Consider the following 24,562-nt stretch of genomic DNA (forward strand, 5'->3'; position numbering starts at 1 on the left):
GTCACGTGGCTGTTGCTTGCTATATAAAACAGGAAGACAGGCATTGAGACTTTCATGAGGGGGGTACTAGATGACCTAATAAACTGTCCACTTCAATGATTTTTAAACAAAACAATAAAAACAACAACAGAGACAATCCTAATCATAATATTCACAGATAATCATAATAATCACAGATAATCATAATAATCACAGATAATCATAATAATCATAATATTCACAGATAATCATAATAATCATAATAATCACAGATAATCATAATAATCATAATATTCACAGATGATCATAATAATCACAGTTAATGACCATCTTTACAATTTCATCATTTAACAATTCAACACTCATCAACTTCCTGAACAGTTATTTTGTAAGTTTTTTTCCCCATCTTTCATATATTTCAGATCATTAACTGCTTCAGATACTTGTTGTATTGATTTGTATTGCTCCCTCTGGTGGTGTTGAAGATTGTGTTGAAGGTCGTGTTGAAGATTGTGTTGAAGGTCGTGTTGAAGATTGTGCTGAAGGTCGTGTTGAAGATTGTGTTGAAGGTCGTGTTGAAGGTCGTGTTGAAGATTGTGTTGGAGGTGGTACTGGAGGTGGTGTTGAAGATCGTGTTGGAGGTGGTGTTGGACGTTTATGTAAATGATCAATTATGTCAAAAGCTAAATCCGATATTTTATCCCAATCAAATGTATGATCGTCTCCTACTGCCCCCTCACCTCTCTGAGTCTCTGGAACGGACACTGGTGGGTTATTTTCCCCCACATCACTATTTACATTCGGGTCTTCATTCGTTGTCTGAGTAAGGGGTATTATTTTGCTCACTTCACGAGACACATACTCTTCAGCTTTCTCCTTTAAAATGTCTCTTATTTTTATTTCAGTTTGTTCCAAAATACTCTCCTCAAATAAATTCATGTGATAAGATTTACAACAAGTCTCACAAAATGTAACACAACAGTAGGTATTGTGATCACTCCGACTCTCAGACGCGTTCTGACTCCCAGACGGGTTCTGACTCCCAGACGGGTTCTGACTCTCAGACGCGTTCTGACTCTCAGACGGGTTCTGACTCTCAGACGGGTTCTGACTCCCAGACGAGTTCTGACTCTCAGACGGGTTCTGACTCTCAGACGGGTTCTGACTCTCAGACGGGTTCTGACTCTCAGACGCGTTCTGACTCTGAGACGGGTTCTGACTCTCAGACGGGTTCTGACTCTCAGACGGGTTCTGACTCCCAGACGGGTTCTGACTCTCAGACGGGTTCTGACTCCCATACGAGTTCTGACTCCCAGACGGGTTCTGACTCTCAGACGGGTTCTGACTCTCAGACGGGTTCTGACTCCCAGACGAGTTCTGACTCCCAGACGAATTCGGGTTCAGAGGTTGATATCCATTGTTCTGACACCACCTCCTACAACCTTTAGCACAGCATCGATGTATGATAGACAGGATCAACAAAACAGCAACACCCAGCGCAATACACAAACCAACAACCTGAAAGACAATGATGACAAACACATTAGTAGTTATCTGTCAAAATGTCTTTCACACCTTGTTAATTTAGGAGGCGGGACGTCACACTAGGATGTAAATATTCAGAGGGGCGGGACTTCACACTAGGATGTAAATATTCAGAGGGGCGGGACTTCACACCAGGATGTAAATATTCAGAGGGGCGGGACTTCACACTAGGATGTAAATATTCATGATTTAGGGGGCGGGACTTCACACTAGGATGTAAATATTCATGATTTAGGGGGCGGGACTTCACACTAGGATGTAAATATTCAGAGGGGCGGGACTTCACCCTAGGATGTAAATATTCAGAGGGGCGGGACTTCACACTAGGATGTAAATAGTCGTTCAGATTTGTTCGGCTTTGTAGGTCTTTAGACTTGGAGACACTTTACTGACTTATAGTTCATGTAAGGTTTAATCTGACAAACTGTATTTCATTCCTCTAATTTAATTACCTCCTGCCCACCTCAGAAATCAACAGTTTGAGTCTTGGACTTTTATTTTTGGGTTACTTGCTGTACAAAATAATTTAGAACAGTCAAATTATTATAGATGACGAACCCGTCCCACGTCGAAGCTCCGGCATCACTAACTATCACCACCTCTTCAGAAATCTGTAGCACAGAGCAGTAAATTACAAGAATAGAAGAATACGATGAGGCACTCACCAACGAATCATTTCTGAGTTTAGCCAGGGTATTTTGGTCTTCAGGGTTGAGCTCATCTCTTTTGCAGGGAAGATCAACTTTCTCTGGAGGGAGATTGTTTCCACAGCACACATACCAGTCTCCATCGATGAGCACAGACGCAACCCAGAGCAACCCAACACAGGTTGACTTACCCAGAAGTGATAACAGTGTACAGACAAAATGACATTTGGGCCTCATTCTGCATGTGAACCGACATAATCTTTTGAACATCTGATCCGTCCAGAGAACGAGGAAAAACAACAGAACAGTCATGATGTAAATGTAACAGTGATGGTCAGAGAGACCTCCAGGTTTGCAACTGCAAACAAACTCTACATGAAAACACAGCATAGTGAATGAAGACGAGAGCGATTATTAGATAAAAACTGCCCCCTTCTGCCAATTTTTTCACTATTTCGTCGAGTAGAGATGACTTGATGAAGTGTAACGTCCAGTTAGACAATTTTCTAGCAGAAAAATGCCACCACAAGGTGGTGACCAGCTCGGAAACCGGAATTCATAATGTCTGTCTGTCTGTCTGTCTGTCTCTCTGTCTGTCTGTCTCTCTGTCTCGCTGTCTGTCTCTCTATCGTTCCATCAGTTTGGCTGTTGTTTATGCATGTTTTGATTGCCTGTTCGATAGCAACAGAATATGTTGAGCAACCGGTTTAGATGCTCATTGTCTAGTAGAGGAAGTCAAAAACCCAACAGCACTGTCTACCCTAGAGTAGAGCTAGAGGCAGGTCGATTGTCTAACTGGATGTTACACTTCATCAACATGGTCAACATTCAGAGTCTGAAATCTCTACTCGACGAAATTGTGAAAAAATTCTGTCTGTCTGTCTGTCTGTCTGTCTGTGTGTCTGTGTGTCTGTCTGTCTGTCTGACAGACAGACAGACAGACAGACAGACAGACAGACAGACAGGATAGGGTAGGATAGGGCAGGATAGGGCAGGATAGGGCAGGATAGGGCAGGATAGGGCAGGATAGGGCAGGATAGGGTAGGATAGGGCAGGATAGGGCAGGATAGGGTAGGATAGGGCAGGATAGGGCAGGATAGGGCAGGATAGGGTAGGATAGGGCAGGATAGGGCAGGATAGGGCAGGATAGTAGCCAGGTAGAAAGGTCTGTGGCAGTTTTACGGGAGCTTCCAGAAACGGGGTTATCTGATAGTTGGGGTAGCCAGGTAGAAAGGTCTGTGGCAGTTTTACGGGAGCTTCCAGAAACGGGGTTATCTGATAGTTGGGGTAGCCAGGTAGAAAGGTCTGTGGCAGTTTTACGGGAGCTTCCAGAAACGGGGTTATCTGCGCTAACCTTTAGCCTTTTTGACACAACGTATGAGAGTCAGATATGAAGTTATGAAAACTGGCTGTTTTGCAAATGTTAAACTTACAATATGACTACTAATACTTGGAAAGCTAAATCAAAGTCCAAGTATACATACAGACAGAAAAATGACAGAAAAATGGAATATGAATGCAAATGTCTCCTTCACGATTTGCCCAAAATGTAACCTGGAACACTAAAAGTCTTGTTGTTCATTCATACTCCAAGTTATTATCATACTCCAAGTTATCCATCTGAAACTTTGCAGATACACTGCTGCCATCTTGTGGACACTATCGGAAATACAACCAGAGTGATGGCTGGAGGAAAACGGTTGTTTTTTGGCTAGAACTACGACCTTTCTGTTGCATTTCAAAGATGGTGGTAGATACGTTTTTTTCTTTGTATTTTCTTCTACCAGATCTATTGTGTTATATTCTCCTACATTCAATTCACATTTCCACAAACTTCAAAGTGTTTCCTTTCAAATGGTACCAAGAATATGCATATCCTTGCTTCAGGGCCTGAGCTACAGGCAGTTAGATTTGGGTGTGTCATTTAGGAGAAAATTGGTAAAAAGGGGGTTTCCCTATTAAACCCAGACGGGGCCACACCCACTCCCCTGAATAGCAGGCTATTGGTTGGTTTGAAATGCAGTTAGCCACTGATGCCTTCCAAACCACTCATTGTTGAATTTGCAACTTGTTGTGTAATGTTTATGTCCAATGGCTGATGAGAACCGATAAGTTTCATCTATAATTTCCCTTCATATGACAAGGACTGAAAAGGATTTGCCAGTAGATTGTCGTCCTTGATTCATGATGATGACTGATAGCTAAGATTTTGAAAGTGTGATGTTGACTTGATCAGTCCAATCAAAAGCTGCGGTAGATACGACGTGATTTGACATCATTTTATCTGTGGCCAATGACCTTGAGCCTTCTTGGATGGGCACTTCTAATGTAACTCCACGACATCACCCTAGGGGCGTGAATTTTCAAGCTCTACCCTTAGATTTGGCGGTGACGTAGTGTCCCCGTGAGTGACAGAACACTGAGCCAAATCACGGCGCAACTAGAGAACATTACCAACCCCTACACACTGCTGGCTGCCCCACCACAGAGAGCACTGAGCTGGGCTGAAACACCTGCATTTTGGAGCTGCCGTACTCAGGAAAGGAAACAAGAGACCATGTTTGTATGCAGCTTTATTAACAGAAATATTTTTACGTAGTTTGCAAACTGATGTTCCACATATTAATGCCCCAATAACATGCTAAACAGGGACCCCCCCCCCCCCCCCCATGGTTGTACATGTATTTTATAATCCGACCAAGTTGGATCAACACCTTCATGTTCTGAGAGCTACGAAGGAATGTATGAAAAAGGAAAAGAAATTATGCATCAGAACGTCTGAATTTTTTTTTTTTTTAAATACTTGTAAAATGAAACAAAGTTTAAATAACAAGAGACATCCCACTGTAGTAGAGACTGGTAGAATCAGTAGAGACTGGTAGAATCCCACTGTAGTAGAGACTGGTAGAATCAGTAGAGACTGGTAGAATCCCACTGTAGTAGAGACTGGTAGAATCAGTAGAGACTGGTAGAATCCCACTGTAGTAGAGACTGGTAGAATCAGTAGAGACTGGTAGAATCACACTGTAGTAGAGACTGGTAGAATCAGTAGAGACTGGTAGAATCAGTAGAGACTGGTAGAATCATTAGAGACTGGTAGAATCAGTAGAGACTGGTAGAATCACACTTTTATAGAGACTGGTAGAATCACACTGTAGTAGAGACTGGTATAATCAGTAGAGACTGGTAGAATCCCACTGTAGCAGAGACTGGTATAATCAGTAGAGAATGGTAGAATCCCACTGTAGTAGAGACTGGTATAATCAGTAGAGACTGGTATAATCAGTAGAGACTGGTAGAATCATTAGAGACTGGTAGAATCATTAGAGACTGGTAGAATCATGAGAGACTGGTAGAATCAGTAGAGACTGGTAGAATCACACTGTAGTAGAGACTGGTAGAATCAGTAGAGACTGGTAGAATCATTAGAGACTGGTAGAATCATTAGAGACTGGTAGAATCATTAGAGACGGGAAGAATCAGTAGAGACTGGTAGAATCACACTGTAGTAGAGACTGGTAGAATCAGTAGAGACTGGTAGAATCAGTAGAGACTGGTAGAATCCCACTGTAGTAGAGACTGGTAGAATCATTAGAGACTGGTAGAATCATTAGAGACTGGTAGAATCAGTAGAGACTGGTAGAATCACACTGTAGTAGAGACTGGTAGAATCAGTAGAGACTGGTAGAATCAGTAGAGACTGGTAGAATCCCACAGTAGTAGAGACCGGTAGAATCCCACTGTAGCAGAGACTGGTAGAATCAGTAGAGACTGGTAGAATCAGTAGAGACTGGTAGAATCCCACAGTAGTAGAGACTGGTAGAATCCCACTGTATCAGAGACTGGTAGAATCCCACTGGAGCAGAGACTGGTAGACTCCCACTGTAGTAGAGACTGGTAGAATCCCACTGTAGTAGAGACTGGTAGAATCAGTAGAGACTGGTAGAATCCCACTGTAGTAGAGACTGGTAGAATCCCACTGTGGTAGAGACTGGTAGAATCCCACTGTAGTAGAGACTGGTAGAATCCCACTGTAGTAGAGACTGGTAGAATCCCACTGTAGTAGAGACTGGTAGAATCCCACTGTAGCAGAGACTGGTAGAATCCCACTGTAGTAGAGACTGGTAGAATCCCACTGAAACAGAGACTGGTATAATCCTACTGTAGTAGAGACTGGTAGAATCCCACTGTAGTAGAGACTGGTAGAATCAGCAGAGACTGGTAGAATCCCACTGTAGTAGAGACTGGTAGAATCCCACTGTAGCAGAGACTGGTAGAATCCCACTGTAGTAGAGACTGGTAGAATCCCACTGAAGCAGAGACTGGTATAATCCTACTGTAGTAGAGACTGGTAGAATCCCACTGTAGTAGAGACTGGTAGAATCAGCAGAGACTGGTAGAATCCCACTGTAGTAGAGACTGGTAGAATCCCACTGTGGTAGAGACTGGTAGAATCCCACTGTAGTAGAGACTGGTAGAATCCCACTGTAGCAGAGACTGGTAGAATCCCACTGTAGTAGAGACTGGTAGAATCCCACTGTAGTAGAGACTGGTAGAATCCCAATGTAGTAGAGACTGGTAGAATCCCACTGAAGTAGAGACTGGTAGAATCACACTGTAGTAGAGACTGGTAGAATCACACTGTAGTAGAGACTGGTAGAATCCCACTGTAGCAGAGACTGGTAGAATCCCACTGTAGCAGAGACTGGTGGAATCCCACTGTAGTAGAGACTGGTAGAGACTGGTAGAATCCCACTGTAGTAGAGACTGGTAGAATCCCACTGTAGCAGAGACTGGTAGAATCCAACTGTAGTAGAGACTGGTAGAATCCCATTGTAGTAGAGACTGGTACAGACTGGTAGAATCCCACTGTAGCAGAGACTGGTATAATCCTACTGTAGTAGATACTGGTAGAATCCCACTGTAGTAGAGACTGGTAGAATCCCACTGTATCAGAGACTGGTATAATCCTACTGTAGTAGAGACTGGTAGAATCCCACTGTAGTAGAGACTGGTAGAATCCCACTGTAGTAGAGACTGGTAGAATCAGTAGAGACTGGTAGAATCACACTGTAGTAGAGACTGGTAGAATCAGTAGAGACTGGTAGAATCAGTAGAGACTGGTAGAATCATTAGAGACTGGTAGAATCAGTAGAGACTGGTAGAATCACACTTTTATAGAGACTGGTAGAATCACACTGTAGTAGAGACTGGTATAATCAGTAGAGACTGGTAGAATCACACTGTAGTAGAGACTGGTATAATCAGTAGAGACTGGTAGAATCCCACTGTAGCAGAGACTGGTATAATCAGTAGAGAATGGTAGAATCCCACTGTAGTAGAGACTGGTATAATCAGTAGAGACTGGTAGAATCATTAGAGACTGGTAGAATCATTAGAGACTGGTAGAATCATGAGAGACTGGTAGAATCAGTAGAGACTGGTAGAATCACACTGTAGTAGAGACTGGTAGAATCAGTAGAGACTGGTAGAATCATTAGAGACTGGTAGAATCATTAGAGACTGGTAGAATCATTAGAGACGGGAAGAATCAGTAGAGACTGGTAGAATCACACTGTAGTAGAGACTGGTAGAATCAGTAGAGACTGGTAGAATCAGTAGAGACTGGTAGAATCCCACTGTAGTAGAGACTGGTAGAATCATTAGAGACTGGTAGAATCATTAGAGACTGGTAGAATCAGTAGAGACTGGTAGAATCACACTGTAGTAGAGACTGGTAGAATCAGTAGAGACTGGTAGAATCAGTAGAGACTGGTAGAATCCCACAGTAGTAGAGACCGGTAGAATCCCACTGTAGCAGAGACTGGTAGAATCAGTAGAGACTGGTAGAATCAGTAGAGACTGGTAGAATCCCACAGTAGTAGAGACTGGTAGAATCCCACTGTATCAGAGACTGGTAGAATCCCACTGGAGCAGAGACTGGTAGACTCCCACTGTAGTAGAGACTGGTAGAATCCCACTGTAGTAGAGACTGGTAGAATCAGTAGAGACTGGTAGAATCCCACTGTAGTAGAGACTGGTAGAATCCCACTGTGGTAGAGACTGGTAGAATCCCACTGTAGTAGAGACTGGTAGAATCCCACTGTAGTAGAGACTGGTAGAATCCCACTGTAGTAGAGACTGGTAGAATCCCACTGTAGCAGAGACTGGTAGAATCCCACTGTAGTAGAGACTGGTAGAATCCCACTGAAACAGAGACTGGTATAATCCTACTGTAGTAGAGACTGGTAGAATCCCACTGTAGTAGAGACTGGTAGAATCAGCAGAGACTGGTAGAATCCCACTGTAGTAGAGACTGGTAGAATCCCACTGTAGCAGAGACTGGTAGAATCCCACTGTAGTAGAGACTGGTAGAATCCCACTGAAGCAGAGACTGGTATAATCCTACTGTAGTAGAGACTGGTAGAATCCCACTGTAGTAGAGACTGGTAGAATCAGCAGAGACTGGTAGAATCCCACTGTAGTAGAGACTGGTAGAATCCCACTGTGGTAGAGACTGGTAGAATCCCACTGTAGTAGAGACTGGTAGAATCCCACTGTAGCAGAGACTGGTAGAATCCCACTGTAGTAGAGACTGGTAGAATCCCACTGTAGTAGAGACTGGTAGAATCCCAATGTAGTAGAGACTGGTAGAATCCCACTGAAGTAGAGACTGGTAGAATCACACTGTAGTAGAGACTGGTAGAATCACACTGTAGTAGAGACTGGTAGAATCCCACTGTAGCAGAGACTGGTAGAATCCCACTGTAGCAGAGACTGGTGGAATCCCACTGTAGTAGAGACTGGTAGAGACTGGTAGAATCCCACTGTAGTAGAGACTGGTAGAATCCCACTGTAGCAGAGACTGGTAGAATCCAACTGTAGTAGAGACTGGTAGAATCCCATTGTAGTAGAGACTGGTACAGACTGGTAGAATCCCACTGTAGCAGAGACTGGTATAATCCTACTGTAGTAGATACTGGTAGAATCCCACTGTAGTAGAGACTGGTAGAATCCCACTGTATCAGAGACTGGTATAATCCTACTGTAGTAGAGACTGGTAGAATCCCACTGTAGTAGAGACTGGTAGAATCCCACTGTAGCAGAGACTGGTAGAATCCCACTGTAGTAGAGACTGGTAGAATCCCACTGTAGTAGAGACTGGTAGAATCCCACTGTAGCAGAGACTGGTAGAATCCCACTGTAGTAGAGACTGGTAGAATCCCACTGTAGTAGAGACTGGTAGAATCCCACTGTAGTAGAGACTGGTAGAATCCCACTGTAGCAGAGACTGGTAGAATCCCACTGTAGTAGAGACTGGTAGAATCCCACTGTAGTAGAGACTGGTAGAATCCCACTGTAGTAGAGACTGGTAGAATCCCACTGTAGCAGAGACTGGTTGAATCCCACTGTAGTAGAGACTGGTAGAAACCCACTGTAGCAGAGACTGGTAGAATTGTCAGACAACAGACCCAGTCCTAGTGTTACTGACAACAGACCCAGCCCTAGTGTTACTGACAACAGACCCAGTCCTAGTGTTACTGACAACAGACCCAGCCCTAGTGTTACTGACAACAGACCCAGTCCTCGTGTTACTGACAACAGACCCTAGTGTTACAGACCCAGTCCTAGTGTTACTGACAACAGACCCAGTCCTAGTGTTACTGACAACAGACTCAGTCCTAGTGTTACTGACAACAGACCCAGTCCTAGTGTTACTGACAACAGACCCTACTGTTACTGACAACAGACCGTAGTGTTACTGACAACAGACCCAGTCCTAGTGTTACTGACAACAGACCCAGTCCTAGTGTTACTGACAACAGACGTTATTGTTACTGACAACAGACCCAGTCCTAGTGTTACTGACAACAGACCCTAGTGTTACTGACAACAGACCCAGTCCTGGTGTTACTGACAACAGACCCAGTCCTAGTGTTACTGACAGCAGACCCTAGTGTTACTGACAACAGACCCTATTGTTACTGACAACAGACCCAGTCCTAGTGTTACTGACAACAGACCTTATTGTTACTGACAACAGACCCAGTCCTAGTGTTACTGACAACAGACCCAGTCCTAGTGTTACTGACAACAGACCTTATTGTTACTGACAACAGACCCAGTCCTAGTGTTACTGACAACAGACCCAGTCCTAGTGTTACTGACAACAGACCCAGTCCTAGTGTTACTGACAGCAGACCCTAGTGTTACTGACAACAGACCCTATTGTTACTGACAACAGATCCAGTCCTAGTGTTACTGACAACAGACCCAGTCCTAGTGTTACTGACAACAGACCCAGTCCTAGTGTTACTGAAAACAGACCCAGTCCTAGTGTTACTGACAACAGACCTTATTGTTATTGACTACAGACCCAGTCCTAGTGTTACTGACAACAGACCCAGTCCTAGTGTTACTGACAACAGACCCAGTCCTAGTGTTAATGACAACAGACCCAGTCCTAGTGTTACTGACAACAGACCCAGTCCTAGTGTTACTGACAACAGACCCTATTGTTATTGACAACAGACCCAGTCCTAGTGTTACTGACAACAGACCCAGTCCTAGTGTTACTGACAACAGACCCAGCCCTAGTGTTACTGGCAACAGACCCAGTCCTAGTGTTACTGACAACAGACCCTAGTGTTACTGACAACAGACCCAGTCCTAGTGTTACTGACAACAGACCCTATTGTTACTGACAACAGACCCAGTCCTAGTGTTACTGACAACAGACCCAGTCCTAGTGTTACTGACAACAGACCCTAGTGTTATTGACAACAGACCCAGTCCTAGTGTTACTGACAACAGACCCTAGTGTTACTGACAACAGACCCAGTCCTAGTGTTACTGACAACAGACCCAACCCTAGTGTTACTGACAACAGACCCTAGTGTTACTGACAACAGACCCAGTCCTAGTGTTACTGACAACAGACCCAACCCTAGTGTTACTGACAACAGACCCTAGTGTTACTGACAACAGACCCAGTCCTAGTGTTACTGACAACAGACCCAGTCCTAGTGTTACTGACAACAGACCCAGTCCTAGTGTTACTCACAACAGACCCTAGTGTTACTGACAACAGACCCAACCCTAGTGTTACTGACAACAGACCCTAGTGTTACTGACAACAGACCCAGCCCTAGTGTTACTGACAACAGACCCTAGTGTTACTGACAACAGACCCTAGTGTTACTGACAACATACCCTAGTGTTACTGACAACAGACCCTAGTGTTACTGACAACAGACCCAGCCCTAGTGTTACTGACAACAGACCCTAGTGTTACTGACAACAGACTACTGTGATAAAATGATACACAGAGATGATTGACTAGAAATACTGTTTGATTTGAATGAGACAAGTTTGACGCATCAGTCTATGAGGCTCAGACCAGGAGTATAGAGGGGGTGGTGTCTGGTTGGGTTCCTCTGGGGATATCTGATATGAGACACCACCAGACTCAGACCAGGAGTATAGAGGGGGTGGTGTCTGGTCGGGTTCCTCTGGGGATATCTGATATGATACACCACCAGACTCAGACCAGGAGTATAGAGGGGGTGGTGTCTGGTCGGGTTCCTCTGGGGATATCTGATATGAGACACCACCAGACTCAGACCAGGAGTATAGAGGGGGTGGTGTCTGGTCGGGTTCCTCTGGATATATCTGATATGAGACACCACCAGACTCAGACCAGGAGTATAGAGGGGGTGGTGTCTGGTCGGGTTCCTCTGGGGATATCTGATATGAGACACCACCAGACTCAGACCAGGAGTATAGAGGGGGTGGTGTCTGGTCGGGTTCCTCTGGGGATATCTGATATGAGACACCACCAGACTCAGACCAGGAGTATAGAGGGGGTGGTGTCTGGTCGGGTTCCTCTGGGGATATCTGATATGAGACACCACCAGACTCAGACCAGGAGTATAGAGGGGGTGGTGTCTGGTCGGGTTCCTCTGGGGATATCTGATATGAGACACCACCAGGCTCAGACCAGGAGTATAGAGGGGGTGGTGTCTGGTCGGGTTCCTCTGTGGATATCTGATATGAGACACCACCAGACTCAGACCACGAGTATAGAGGGGGTGGTGTCTGGTCGTGGTGGTGGTGTCTGGTCGTGGTGGTGGTGTCTGGTCGTGGTGGTGGTGTCTGGTCGTGGTGGTGTTGGTGTCTGGTCGTGGTGGTGGTGGTATCTGGTCGTGGTGGTGGTGGTGTCTGGTCGTGGTGGTGGTGTCTGGTCGTGGTGGTGGTGTCTGGTCGTGGTGGTGGTGTCTGGTCGTGGTGGTGGTGTCTGGTGGTGGTGGTGTTGTTAGCTCCAGGGTCTGCCATGTTCCAGGTCCATTGTAGATCCACAACTACAGATCATCAGGTCTTTGGCTCCTTGGGACTGAACAATGTTGAGGTTCCACTGTGTGTCTGTGTTCAAGATGGCGTAGAGGGAGAAGGATGGAGAGAGAGAAGAAGAGAGGGAGAAGGATGGAGAGAGAGAAGAAGAGAGGGAGAAGGATGGAGAGTGGCAGAGGAGGGATGGAGAGAGAGAAGAAGAGAGGGAGAAGGATGGAGAGAGGCAGAGGAGGGATGGAGAGAGAAGAAGAGAGGGAGAAGGATGGAGAGAGGCAGAGGAGGGATGGAGAGAGAGAAGAAGAGAGGGAGGTGGATGGAGAGAGAGAGGAAGAGAGGGAGGTGGATGGAGAGTGGGCTATAGGTCTCTCTCCAGTCCATTAACTGAAACACAGTTCTGTTCCAGAGGTCAGTCATCCCTCTAATCTCTCTGAGTTCAGAGACCAAGATATCCAGTTATCCATCCAGATATCAGTGATCTAGTATCTCTTCTCCTCTGTGAGGTCAAGCCAGGACAGAGTTCATTGTTCATAGTTCATGATTTCTCTTCCATCCTCAGGTTCACCACGGGGTTGGGAGGTCACAGAAAGGTCACGCCCTCTTCCTCTTAATGGTCCCTGACCTTTAACACCTGACCTATGAACCTGGGCTGCTGGTAGGGTTAGAGGTTATCTGACCTTCTGTAGTTCCTCTCTCAGCCAGGAGGGGAAAGGCTGACCCAGCCGGTGTCCCCTGAACTCTAACCCTGTTAACTGACCTTCTGTAGTTCCTCTCTCAGCCAGGAGGGGAGAGGCTGACCCAGCCGGTGGAGCAGCTTGGACAGGTCTATGTTGTGTTCCCTATAATACCTGGACAGGTAGGACCGTGCCTAGAGAGAGAGAGAGAGAGAGAGAGAGAGAGAGACTATAATACCTGGACAGGTAGGACCGTGCCTAGAGAGAGAGAGAGAGAGAGAGAGAGAGAGAGACTATAATACCTGGACAGGTAGGACCGTGCCTAGAGAGAGAGAGAGAGAGAGAGAGAGAGAGAGAGACTATAATACCTGGACAGGTAGGACCTTGCCTAGAGAGAGAGAGAGAGAGAGAGAGAGAGAGACTATAATACCTGGACAGGTAGGACCGTGCCTAGAGAGAGAGAGAGAGAGAGAGAGAGAGAGACTATAATACCTGGACAGGTAGGACCGTGCCTAGAGAGCGAGAGAGAGAGAGAGTGACTATAATACCTGGACAGGTAGGACTGTGCCTAGAGAGAGAGAGAGAGAGAGCGAGAGAGAGAGAGACTATAATACCTGGACAGGTAGGACCGTGCCTAGAGAGAGAGAGAGACTATAATACCTGGACAGGTAGGACCGTGCCTAGAGAGAGAGAGAGAGAGACGATAATACCTGGACAGGTAGGACCGTGCCTAGAGAGAGAGAGAGACGATAATACCTGGACAGGTAGGACCGTGCCTGGAGAGAGAGAGACTGTAATACCTGGACAGGTAGGACCGTGCCTGGAGAGAGAGAGAGAGAGACTATAATACCTGGACAGGTAGGACCTTGCCTAGAGAGAGTGAGAGAGAGAGACTATAATACCTGGACAGGTAGGACCGTGCCTAGCGAGAAAGAGAGAGACTATAATACCTGGACAGGTAGGACCGTGCCTAGCGAGAGAGAGAGAGAGAGAGACTATAATACCTGGACAGGTAGGACCGTGCCTAGCGAGAAAGAGAGAGACTATAATACCTGGACAGGTAGGACCGTGCCTAGAGAGAGAGAGAGAGACTATAATACCTGGACAGGTAGGACCGTGCCTAGAGAGAGAGAGAGACTATAATACCTGGACAGGTAGGACCGTGCCTAGAGAGAGAGAGAGACTATAATACCTGGACAGGTAGGACCGTGCCTAGAGAGAGAGAGAGAGACTATAATACCTGGACAGGTAGGACCGTGCCTAGAGAGAGAGAGAGAGACTATAATACCTGGACAGGTAGGACCGTGCCTAGAGAGAGAGAGAGGGGGGAGGATGACGGGATGGTAGATAAAGGGTATCCTCAAATCTTCTTTCGATCTCTCTTTGTGTGGTGTGGTGTGCGTCACAATGAGGTCATAACTTCCTGTAAGGATCTGATTGAGGTCATAACTTCCTGTAAGGATCTGATTGAGGTCATAACTTCCTGTAAGGATCTGATTGAGGTCATAACTTCCTGTAATGGATCTGATTGAGGTCTAACTTCCTGTAAGGATCTAATTGAGGTCATAACTTCCTGTAAGGATCTGATTGAGGTCTAACTTCCTGTAAGGATCTAATTGAGGTCATAACTTCCTGTAAGGATCTGATTGAGGTCTAACTTCCTGTAAGGATCTGATTGAGGTCATAACTTCCTGTAAGGATCTGATTGAGGTCTAACTTCCTGTAAGGATATGATTGAGGTCATAACTTCCTGTAAGGATCTGATTGAGGTCTAACTTCCTGTAAGGATCTAATTGAGGTCATAACTTCCTGTAAGGATATGATTGAGGTCATAACTTCCTGTAAGGATCTGATTGAGGTCTAACTTCCTGTAAGGATCTGATTGCCTGACGTTTTCCAACCTGCAGCAAAGCCCTGTGGGAAATCTGACCACGCCAACTCCACAGCCTCTGGTTTGACTGTGGTTGTGTGTGTCAGTGTGTGTGTCAGTGTGTGTGTGTGTTTTACCTCTGGTATGACTGTGGTTGTGTGTGTCAGTGTGTTTTACCTCTGGTATGACTGTGGTTGTGTGTGTGTGTGTGTCAGTGTGTGTTACGTCTGGAATGACTATGGTTGTGTGTGTGTGTGTGTCAGTGTGTGTGTGTGTCAGTGTGTGTGTGTCAGTGTGTGTGTCAGTGTGTGTGTGTGTCAGTGTGTGTGTGTGTGTGTGTGTTACGTCTGGATTGACTATGGTTGTGTGTGTCAATGTGTGTGTCAGTGTGTGTGTGTCAGTGTGTGTGTGTGTGTCATTGTGTGTGTGTGTGTTACCTCTGGTTCCATAGGAGGATACTCCAATCCTTTACTCCACAAACACTTAGTCTTCCCCCCATCTAAAAGCTGACACCACAAACCCGTCTGCTGGTCAAACCTGGAGAGGGGGTAGAGAGGGAGAGGGAGAGAGAGAGGGAGAGGGAGAGAGAGAGGGGGAGAGGGAGAGGGAGAGAGAGAGGGTAGAGAGAGGGGGTAGAAAGAGAGAGAGAGAGAGAGGGAGAGAGAGAGAGGGAGAGGGAGAGAGGGTAGAGAGAGGGGGTAGAAAGAGAGAGAGAGGGAGGATAAAGAGGAGTGGGAGAGAGAGAGAAAGAGAGGGGAGAGAGAACGTGGGAGATAGAGAGAGAACGTGGGAGAGAGAGAGAGAACGTGGAGAGAAAGAATGTGGGAGAGAGAGAGAACGTGGGAGAGAGAGAGAATGTGGGAGAGAGAGAGAACGTGGGAGAGAGAGAGAACGTGGGAGAGAGAGCGTGGGAGAGAGACAGTAGTTCAGGGAGAGAGAGAACGTGGGAGAGAGAGAGAGAACGTGGGAGAGAGAGAGAGAGCGTGGGAGAGAGAGAGAGAACATGGGAGAGAGAGAGAACGTGGGAGAGAGACAGTAGTTCAGGGAGAGAGAGAGAACTTGGGAGAGACAGTAGTTCAGGGAGAGAGAAAGAACGTGGGAGAGAGAGAGAACGTGGGAGAGAGAGAGAAGTTCAGGGAGAGAGAGAGAGAGAACGTGAGAGAGAGAGAACGTGGGAGAGAGAGAGAACATGGGAGAGAGACAGTAGTTCAGGGAGAGAGCGAGAACGTGGGTGAGAGAGAGAACGTGGGAGAGAGACAGTAGTTCAGGGAGAGAGAGAGAACGTGGGAGAGAGAGAGAACGTGGGAGAGAGAGTAGTTCAGAGAGAGAACGTGGGAGAGAGAGAGAACGTGGGAGAGAGACAGTAGTTCAGAGAGAGAACGTGGGAGAGTCATGTAACGTAAAGGAGAGCCTGTGTGTGTGTGTCTGTGTGTGCGCGTGTGTGTCTGTGTGTGCGCGTGTGTGTCTGTGTGTGTGTGTGTGTGTGTGTGTACCGTAGAGTCTGTGTGTAGTTGTAGTGAGGAGTAATTCCCAGGACCTTCTGGACCTCCTCCATCACTGCAGCTGGATCTCTCCTCAACTGCTGTCCATCTATAACCATCAGCTATACACACACACACACACACACACACACACACACACACACACACACACACACACACACACACACACACACACACACACACACACACACACACAACACATTACTAGAACATAATACTACGTGATAGGAAGTTATTCGTTTTAAAACTTCATTAGGGGGCAGTATTTTCACCTCCGTGCCCAAAGTAAACTGCCTGCTACTCAGGCCCAGAAGCTATGATAGGATATGCATTGGTAGATTTGGATAGAAAACACTCCAAAGTTTGGCAGGCGAAAACCTGAGAAAAATCCATCCAGGAAGTGGGATTTTTTTATGGTTGTAGTTTTCCATTGGCTGCCTATACGGATTCCATTGACTTATGACTCAAATTGCAGTTCCTATGGCTTCCACTAGATGTCAACAGTCTTTAGAAATTGTTTCAGGCTTGTAGTCTGAAAAAAGAGGGAGTAAGGTCACTCTGAATGAGTGGACACTGCAGTGTCCCAGAGGTTTTTCATGCACGACAGAGAGCCTTTCTTGTTTTCCTTTTATATTGACAAAGATTTTGTCCGGTTGAAATATTATTGATTATTACGACTAAAAACAACCTAAGGATCGATTATAAACATGTTTGCCTGTTTTGACTGCCTTTGAGCCTGTGGATTATTGAACAAAACGCACAAACAAAACTGAGGTTTTTGGATATAAAGAGGGACTTTATCGAACAAAACTAACATTTATTGAGTAAATGGGAGTCTTGTGAGTGCAACCATATGGAGATCATCAAAGGTAAGGGATTCATTTTATCTCTATTTCCGACTTGTGTAACTCTTCTACTTGGTTGGTTACTGTTGGTAATGATTTGTCTGCTGGGTGCTGTTCTCAGATAATCGCATGGTATGCTTTCGCCGTAAAGCCTTTTTGAAATCTGAGAACAAGAAGTTAATCCAGGTGTGTTAACCATCTCTCTAGGTGTGTATTGTACAGTCCTGGGGTGTGTACCTGGTCAACAGGGTAGTGTGTTAACCATCTCTCTAGGTGTGTTGTAGAGTCCAGGTGTGTTAACCATCTCTCTAGGTGTGTATAGTAGAGTCCTGGTGTGTTAACCATCTCTCTAGGTGTCTATAGTAGAGTCCTGGGATGTGTACCTGGTCAACAGGGTAGTGTGTTAACCATCTCTCTAGGTGTGTTGTAGAGTCCAGGTGTGTTAACCATCTCTCTAGGTGTCTATAGTAGAGTCCTGGGGTGTTAACCATCTCTCTAGGTGTGTATAGTAGAGTCCTGGGGTGTTAACCATCTCTCTAGGTGTGTATAGTAGAGTCCTGGGGTGTTAACCATCTCTCTAGGTGTCTATAGTAGAGTCCTGGGATGTTATCCATTTCTCTAGGTGTCTATAGTAGAGTCCTGGGGTGTTAGCCATCTCTCTAGGTGTCTATAGTAGAGTCCTGGGATGTTAACCATTTCTCTAGGTGTCTATAGTAGAGTCCTGGGATGTTAACCATCTCTCTAGGTGTCTACAGTAGAGTCCTGGGGTGTTAACCATCTCTCTAGGTGTGTATAGTAGAGTCCTGGGGTGTGTACCTGGTCAACAGGGTAGTGTGTTAGCCATCTCTCTAGGTGTGTATAGTAGAGTCCTGGGGTGTTAACCATCTCTCTAGGTGTCTACAGTAGAGTCCTGGGGTGTTAGCCATCTCTCTAGGTGTGTATAGTAGAGTCCTGGTGTGTTAGCCATCTCTCTAGGTGTGTATAGTAGAGTCCTGGGGTGTTAGCCATCTCTCTAGGTGTCTATAGTAGAGTCCTGGGATGTTAACCATCTCTCTAGGTGTCTATAGTAGAGTCCTGTAGTCTTAACCATCTCTCTAGGTGTCTATAGTAGAGTCCTGGGATGTTAACCATCTCTCTAGGTGTGTATAGTAGAGTCCTGGGGTGTTAACCATCTCTCTAGGTGTGTATTGTACAGTCCTGGGGTGTGTACCTGGTCAACAGGGTAGTGTGTTAACCATCTCTCTAGATGTCTATAGTAGAGTCCAGGTGTGTTAACCATCTCTCTAGGTGTGTATAGTAGAGTACTGGTGTGTTAACCATCTCTCTAGATGTCTATAGTAGAGTCCTGGTGTGTTAGCCATCTCTCTAGGTGTGTATAGTAGAGTCCTGGGGTGTTAGCCATCTCTCTAGGTGTCTATAGTAGAGTCCTGGGATGTTAACCATCTCTCTAGGTGTCTATAGTAGAGTCCTGTAGTCTTAACCATCTCTCTAGGTGTCTATAGTAGAGTCCTGGGATGTTAACCATCTCTCTAGGTGTCTATAGTAGAGTCCTGGTGTGTTAGCCATCTCTCTAGGTGTCTATAGTAGAGTCCTGGGGTGTTAACCATCTCTCCAGGTGTCTATAGTAGAGTCCTGGGATGTTAACCATCTCTCTAGGTGTATTGTAGAGTCCAGGTGTGTTAGCCATCTCTCTAGGTGTGTATTGTACAGTCCTGGGGTGTGTACCTGGTCAACAGGGTAGTGTGTTAGCCATCGCTCTAGGTGTGTATTGTAGAGTCCCGGGGTGAGACAGAGGTTCTGTAGTGATCGGATGTTGGACGGCGCCCCGCGTCGAGCGCTGATGACATCATAGAAGGAGAGCATCGACCCGGTGCGTTCCTCATGAGCCTTCTGGTGCTGAAATACACCGCGTTAGAACACACACACACACACACACACACACACACACACACACACACACACACACACACACACACACACACACACACACACACACACACACACCTTGAATTTGAATTGAAGTAGTAAACAGGAGACTGAATTTGATAAACAATGAGCGAACAAAACATTAAGAACACCTTTCTGATATTGAGTTGAGCCCCCCGTTTGCCCTCAGAGGAGCCTCGATTCGCCGGGGACTCTACAAGGTGTTGAAAGTGTTGAAAGCGTTCCCCAGGGATACTGACCCATGTTGACTACAATGCTTCCCACAGTTTGTCTTTTGGGTGGTTGGACCATTCTTGACATGCTTGGTAAACTGTTGAGCGTGAAAAACCCAGCAGCGTTGCAGTTCTTGACACAAACCCCCTGGTACCTACTGCCACACCCCGTTCAAAGGCACTTCAACCTGTTGTCTTGCCCATTCACCCTCTGAATGGCGCACATACACAATCACTGTCTCAATTGTCTCAAGTCTTAAAAATCCTTCTTTAACCCATCTCCTCCCCATCATCTACACTGATTGAAGTGGATTTAACAGGTGACATCAATAAGGGATCATATCTTTCACCTGGATTCACCTGGTCAGTCTGTGTCATGGAGAGAGCAGGTGTTCCTAATGATTCACCTGGTCAGTCTGTGTCACGGAGAGAGCAGGTGTTCCTAATGATTCACCTGGTCAGTCTGTGTCATGGAGAGAGCAGGTGTTCCTAATGATTCACCTGGTCAGTCTGTGTCATGGAGAGAGCAGGTGTTCCTAATGTTTCACCTGGTCAGTCTGGGTCATGGTGAGAGCAGGTGTTCCTAATGATACACCTGGTCAGTCTGGGTCATGGTGAGAGCAGGTGTTCCTAATGATTCACCTGGTCAGTCTGGGTCATGGTGAGACCAGGTGTTCCTAATGATTCACCTGGTCAGTCTGTGTCATGGAAGGAACAGGTGTTCCTAATGATTCACCTGGTCAGTCTGGGTCATGGAGAGAGCAGGTGTTCCTAATGATTCACCTGGTCAGTCTGGGTCATGGAGAGAGCAGGTGTTCCTAATGATTCACCTGGTCAGTCTGGGTCATGGAGAGAACAGGTGTTCCTAATGATTCACCTGGTCAGTCTGGGTCATGGTGAGAGCAGGTGTTCCTAATGATTCACCTGGTCAGTCTGTGTCATGGTGAGAGCAGGTGTTCCTAATGATACACCTGGTCAGTCTGGGTCATGGTGAGAGCAGGTGTTCCTAATGATACACCTGGTCAGTCTGGGTCATGGAAGGAACAGGTGTTCCTAATGTTTTGTCCACTCGTTGTATATTGTGATCATAAAACATCAAACATGTCATTATATACATCAAGTATTGATGAAACAATTGACACTGACACATGTTGTTCAATATGGGGGGGGGGGGGAATACTACATTTCCCAGAATGCATTAGTGAAACCTCAAGTTGACCTGGAAGATGTTGAAAAAGAAGCCAATCAAATGACATGGTTGTTGGATAAATAACGGTCTGTTCTAAACACTGAGGTTATTAAAAGACCATATCAACACTGAGGTTATTAAAAGACCATATCAACACTGAGGTTATTAAAAGACCATATCAACACTGAGGTTATTAAAAGACCATATCAACACTGAGGTTATTAAAAGACCATATCAACACTGAGGTTATTTAAAGACCATATCAACACTGAGGTTATTAAAAGACCATATCAACACTGAGGTTATTAAAAGACCATATCAACACTGAGGTTATTAAAAGACCATATCCACACTGAGGTTATTTAAAGACCACATCAACACTGAGGTTATTAAAAGACCATATCAACACTGAGGTTATTAAAAGACCATATCAACACTGAGGTTATTAAAAGACAATATCAACACTGAGGTTATTAAAAGACCATATCAACACTGAGGTTATTAAAAGACCATATCCACACTGAGGTTATTTAAAGACCACATCAACACTGAGGTTATTAAAAGACCATATCAACACTGAGGTTATTAAAAGACCATATCAACACTGAGGTTATTAAAAGACCATATCAACACTGAGGTTATCAACAGACCATATCAACACTGAGGTTATCAACAGACCATATCAACACTGAGGTTATTAAAAGACCATATCCACACTGAGGTTATTTAAAGACCATATCAACACTGAGGTTATTAAAAGACCATATCAACACTGAGGTTATTAAAAGACCATATCAACACTGAGGTTATTAAAAGACCATATCAACACTGAGGTTATTAAAAGACCATATCAACACTGAGGTTATTTAAAGACCATATCAACACTGAGGTTATTTAAAGACCATATCAACACTGAGGTTATTTAAAGACCATATCAACACTGAGGTTATTAAAAGACCATATCAACACTGAGGTTATCAACAGACCATATCAACACTGAGGTTATCAACAGACCATATCAACACTGAGGTTATTAAAAGACCATATCAACACTGAGGTTATTAAAATACCATATCAACACTGAGGTTATTAAAAGACCATATCAACACTGAGGTTATTAAAAGACCATATCAACACTGAGGTTATTAAAAGACCATATTAACACTGAGGTTATCAACAGACCATATCAACACTGAGGTTATCAACAGACCATATCAACACTGAGGTTATCAACAGACCATATCAACACTGAGGTTATTAAAAGACCATATCAACACTGAGGTTATTTAAAGACCATATCAACACTGAGGTTATTAAAAGACCATATCAACACTGAGGTTATCAACAGACCATATCAACACTGAGGTTATTAAAAGACCATATCAACACTGAGGTTATCAACAGACCATATCAACACTGAGGTTATTAAAAGACCATATCCACACTGAGGTTATTTAAAGACCATATCAACACTGAGGTTATCAACAGACCATATCCACACTGAGGTTATCAACAGACCATATCAACACTGAGGTTATCAACAGACCATATCAACACTGAGGTTATTAAAAGACCATATCAACACTGAGGTTATTTGAAGACCATATCAACACTGAGGTTATCAACAGACCATATCAACACTGAGGTTATCAACAGACCATATCAACACTGAAGTTATTAAAAGACCATATCAACACTGAGGTTATTAAAAGACCATATCAACACTGTTTCCAGAGAAACGCGATGTAGGCCATCATTGTAAATAATAATTTGTTCTTCTTCTCTCGTTAAATAGTAAATCAATAATTGAATAATAATAAAATGGAATTGACCTGCCAGATTTAATAACACACTTCCTGTCAAACTCAAAACTCAAATTCTGCATCCTGTTGTGTTTGAGTTGAATAGGAGTGTGTGTTACGGTCGTTGTGTGTGTGTGTGTGTGTGTGTGTACCTGGTACCAGCTATAAGCCCTGTCTGAGGGGTTGATCAGCACGGTCAGTATCTTGGCATTGTGTGTGTGTGTGTGTGTGTGTGTGTGTGTGTGTGTGTGTGTGTGTGTGTGTGTGTGTGTGCGTGTGTTTACCTGGTACCAGCTGTAAGCCCTGTCTGAGGGGTTGATCAGCACGGTCAGTATCTTGGCATCGTGTGTGTGTGTGTGTGTGTGTGTGTGTGTGTGTGTGTGTGTGTGTGTGTGTGTGTGTGTGTGTGTGTGTGTGTGTGTGTGTGTGTGTATACCTGGTACCAGCTATAAGCCCTGTCTGAGGGGTTGATCAGCACGGTCAGTATCTTGGCTTTAGGCAGCAGGGCGGCGGCGCGGCGAGGAGCGTCTTCTGAGGGGAAGTAGGCGGAGCTCTTCTCAAACAGGAAGTCACTGGTGACGTTAGATGGGAGCGGGAACAACTCCATATACCTGGACAGAAAGTACAATAATAGATATATAGTAAGGTAGATTACCAGTCTATTCCCTGGTGGTAGTTGTATCATAGATATATAATAACATAGATTACCAGTCTATTCCCTGGTGGTAGTTGTATCATAGATATATAGTAACATAGATTACCAGTCTATTCCCGGCTGGTAGTTGTATCATAGATATTTAATAACATAGATTACCAGTCTATTCCCGGCTGGTAGTTGTATCATAGATATATAATAACATAGATTACCAGTCTATTCCCGGCTGGTAGTTGTATCATAGATATGTAATAACATAGATTACCAGTCTATTCCCTGGTGGTAGTTGTATCATAGATATATAGTAACATAGATTACCAGTCTATTCCCGGCTGGTAGTTGTATCATAGATATACAATAACATAGATTACCAGTTTATTCCCTAGTGGTAGTTGTATCATAGATATATAGTAATGTAGATTACCAGTCTATTCCCTGGTGGTAGTTGTATCATAGATATATAGTAACATAGATTACCAGTCTATTCCCTGGTAGTAGTTGTATCATAGATAATGTAGATTGCCAGTCTATTCACTGGTGGTAGTTGTATCATAGATATATAGTAATGTAGATTACCAGTCTATTCCCGGCTGGTAGTTGTATCATAGATATTTAATAACATAGATTACCAGTCTATTCCCGGCTGGTAGTTGTATCATAGATATATAATAACATAGATTACCAGTCTATTCCCGGCTGGTAGTTGTATCATAGATATGTAATAACATAGATTACCAGTCTATTCCCTGGTGGTAGTTGTATCATAGATATATAGTAACATAGATTACCAGTCTATTCCCGGCTGGTAGTTGTATCATAGATATACAATAACATAGATTACCAGTTTATTCCCTAGTGGTAGTTGTATCATAGATATATAGTAATGTAGATTACCAGTCTATTCCCTGGTGGTAGTTGTATCATAGATATATAGTAACATAGATTACCAGTCTATTCCCTGGTAGTAGTTGTATCATAGATAATGTAGATTGCCAGTCTATTCACTGGTGGTAGTTGTATCATAGATATATAGTAATGTAGATTACCAGTCTATTCCCTGGTGGTAGTTGTATCATAGATATATAGTAACATAGATTACCAGTCTATGCCCTGGTGGTAGTTGTATCATAGATATATAGTAACATAGATTACCAGTCTCTTCCCTGGTGGTAGTTGTATCATAGATATGTAATAACATAGATTACCAGTCTATTCCCTGGTGGTAGTTGTTGGTGTTGAAGAACTGGACCTCTCCATACGTCTTGTTGCTGGGGAAGCTGCTAGAGATGGAAGGATGCATCAGGAGGAAGAGGCAGAGCTCTGTTGTTCCTGGAAAAGAGGAATCTGG

At 44.6% G+C, this 24,562-nt stretch overlaps 1 protein-coding gene across 2 annotated transcripts in view; it reads right to left on the reverse strand.

Moving 5' to 3' along the window:
* Window positions 1-13,248: 13,248 nt before the first annotated feature.
* The window catches only part of LOC139374071 (bifunctional heparan sulfate N-deacetylase/N-sulfotransferase 4-like), a 57,999-nt gene continuing 46,685 nt past the window's right edge, over window positions 13,249-24,562 (reverse strand). For both annotated transcript variants that reach the window (XM_071115054.1, XM_071115053.1), the window contains exons 11-16: window positions 24,420-24,543; window positions 22,996-23,170; window positions 19,135-19,305; window positions 16,556-16,665; window positions 15,500-15,599; window positions 13,249-13,386 (exon numbers count right to left, since the gene is read on the reverse strand). In XM_071115054.1, coding sequence (XP_070971155.1) covers window positions 13,267-13,386; window positions 15,500-15,599; window positions 16,556-16,665; window positions 19,135-19,305; window positions 22,996-23,170; window positions 24,420-24,543 — 800 coding nt within the window. In that variant the 3' untranslated portion in view covers window positions 13,249-13,266. The remainder of the gene's footprint in view (window positions 13,387-15,499; window positions 15,600-16,555; window positions 16,666-19,134; window positions 19,306-22,995; window positions 23,171-24,419; window positions 24,544-24,562) is intronic.

Source organism: Oncorhynchus clarkii, chromosome 19 (assembly GCF_045791955.1).
Source record: "Oncorhynchus clarkii lewisi isolate Uvic-CL-2024 chromosome 19, UVic_Ocla_1.0, whole genome shotgun sequence".
NCBI lineage: Eukaryota > Metazoa > Chordata > Actinopteri > Salmoniformes > Salmonidae > Oncorhynchus > Oncorhynchus clarkii.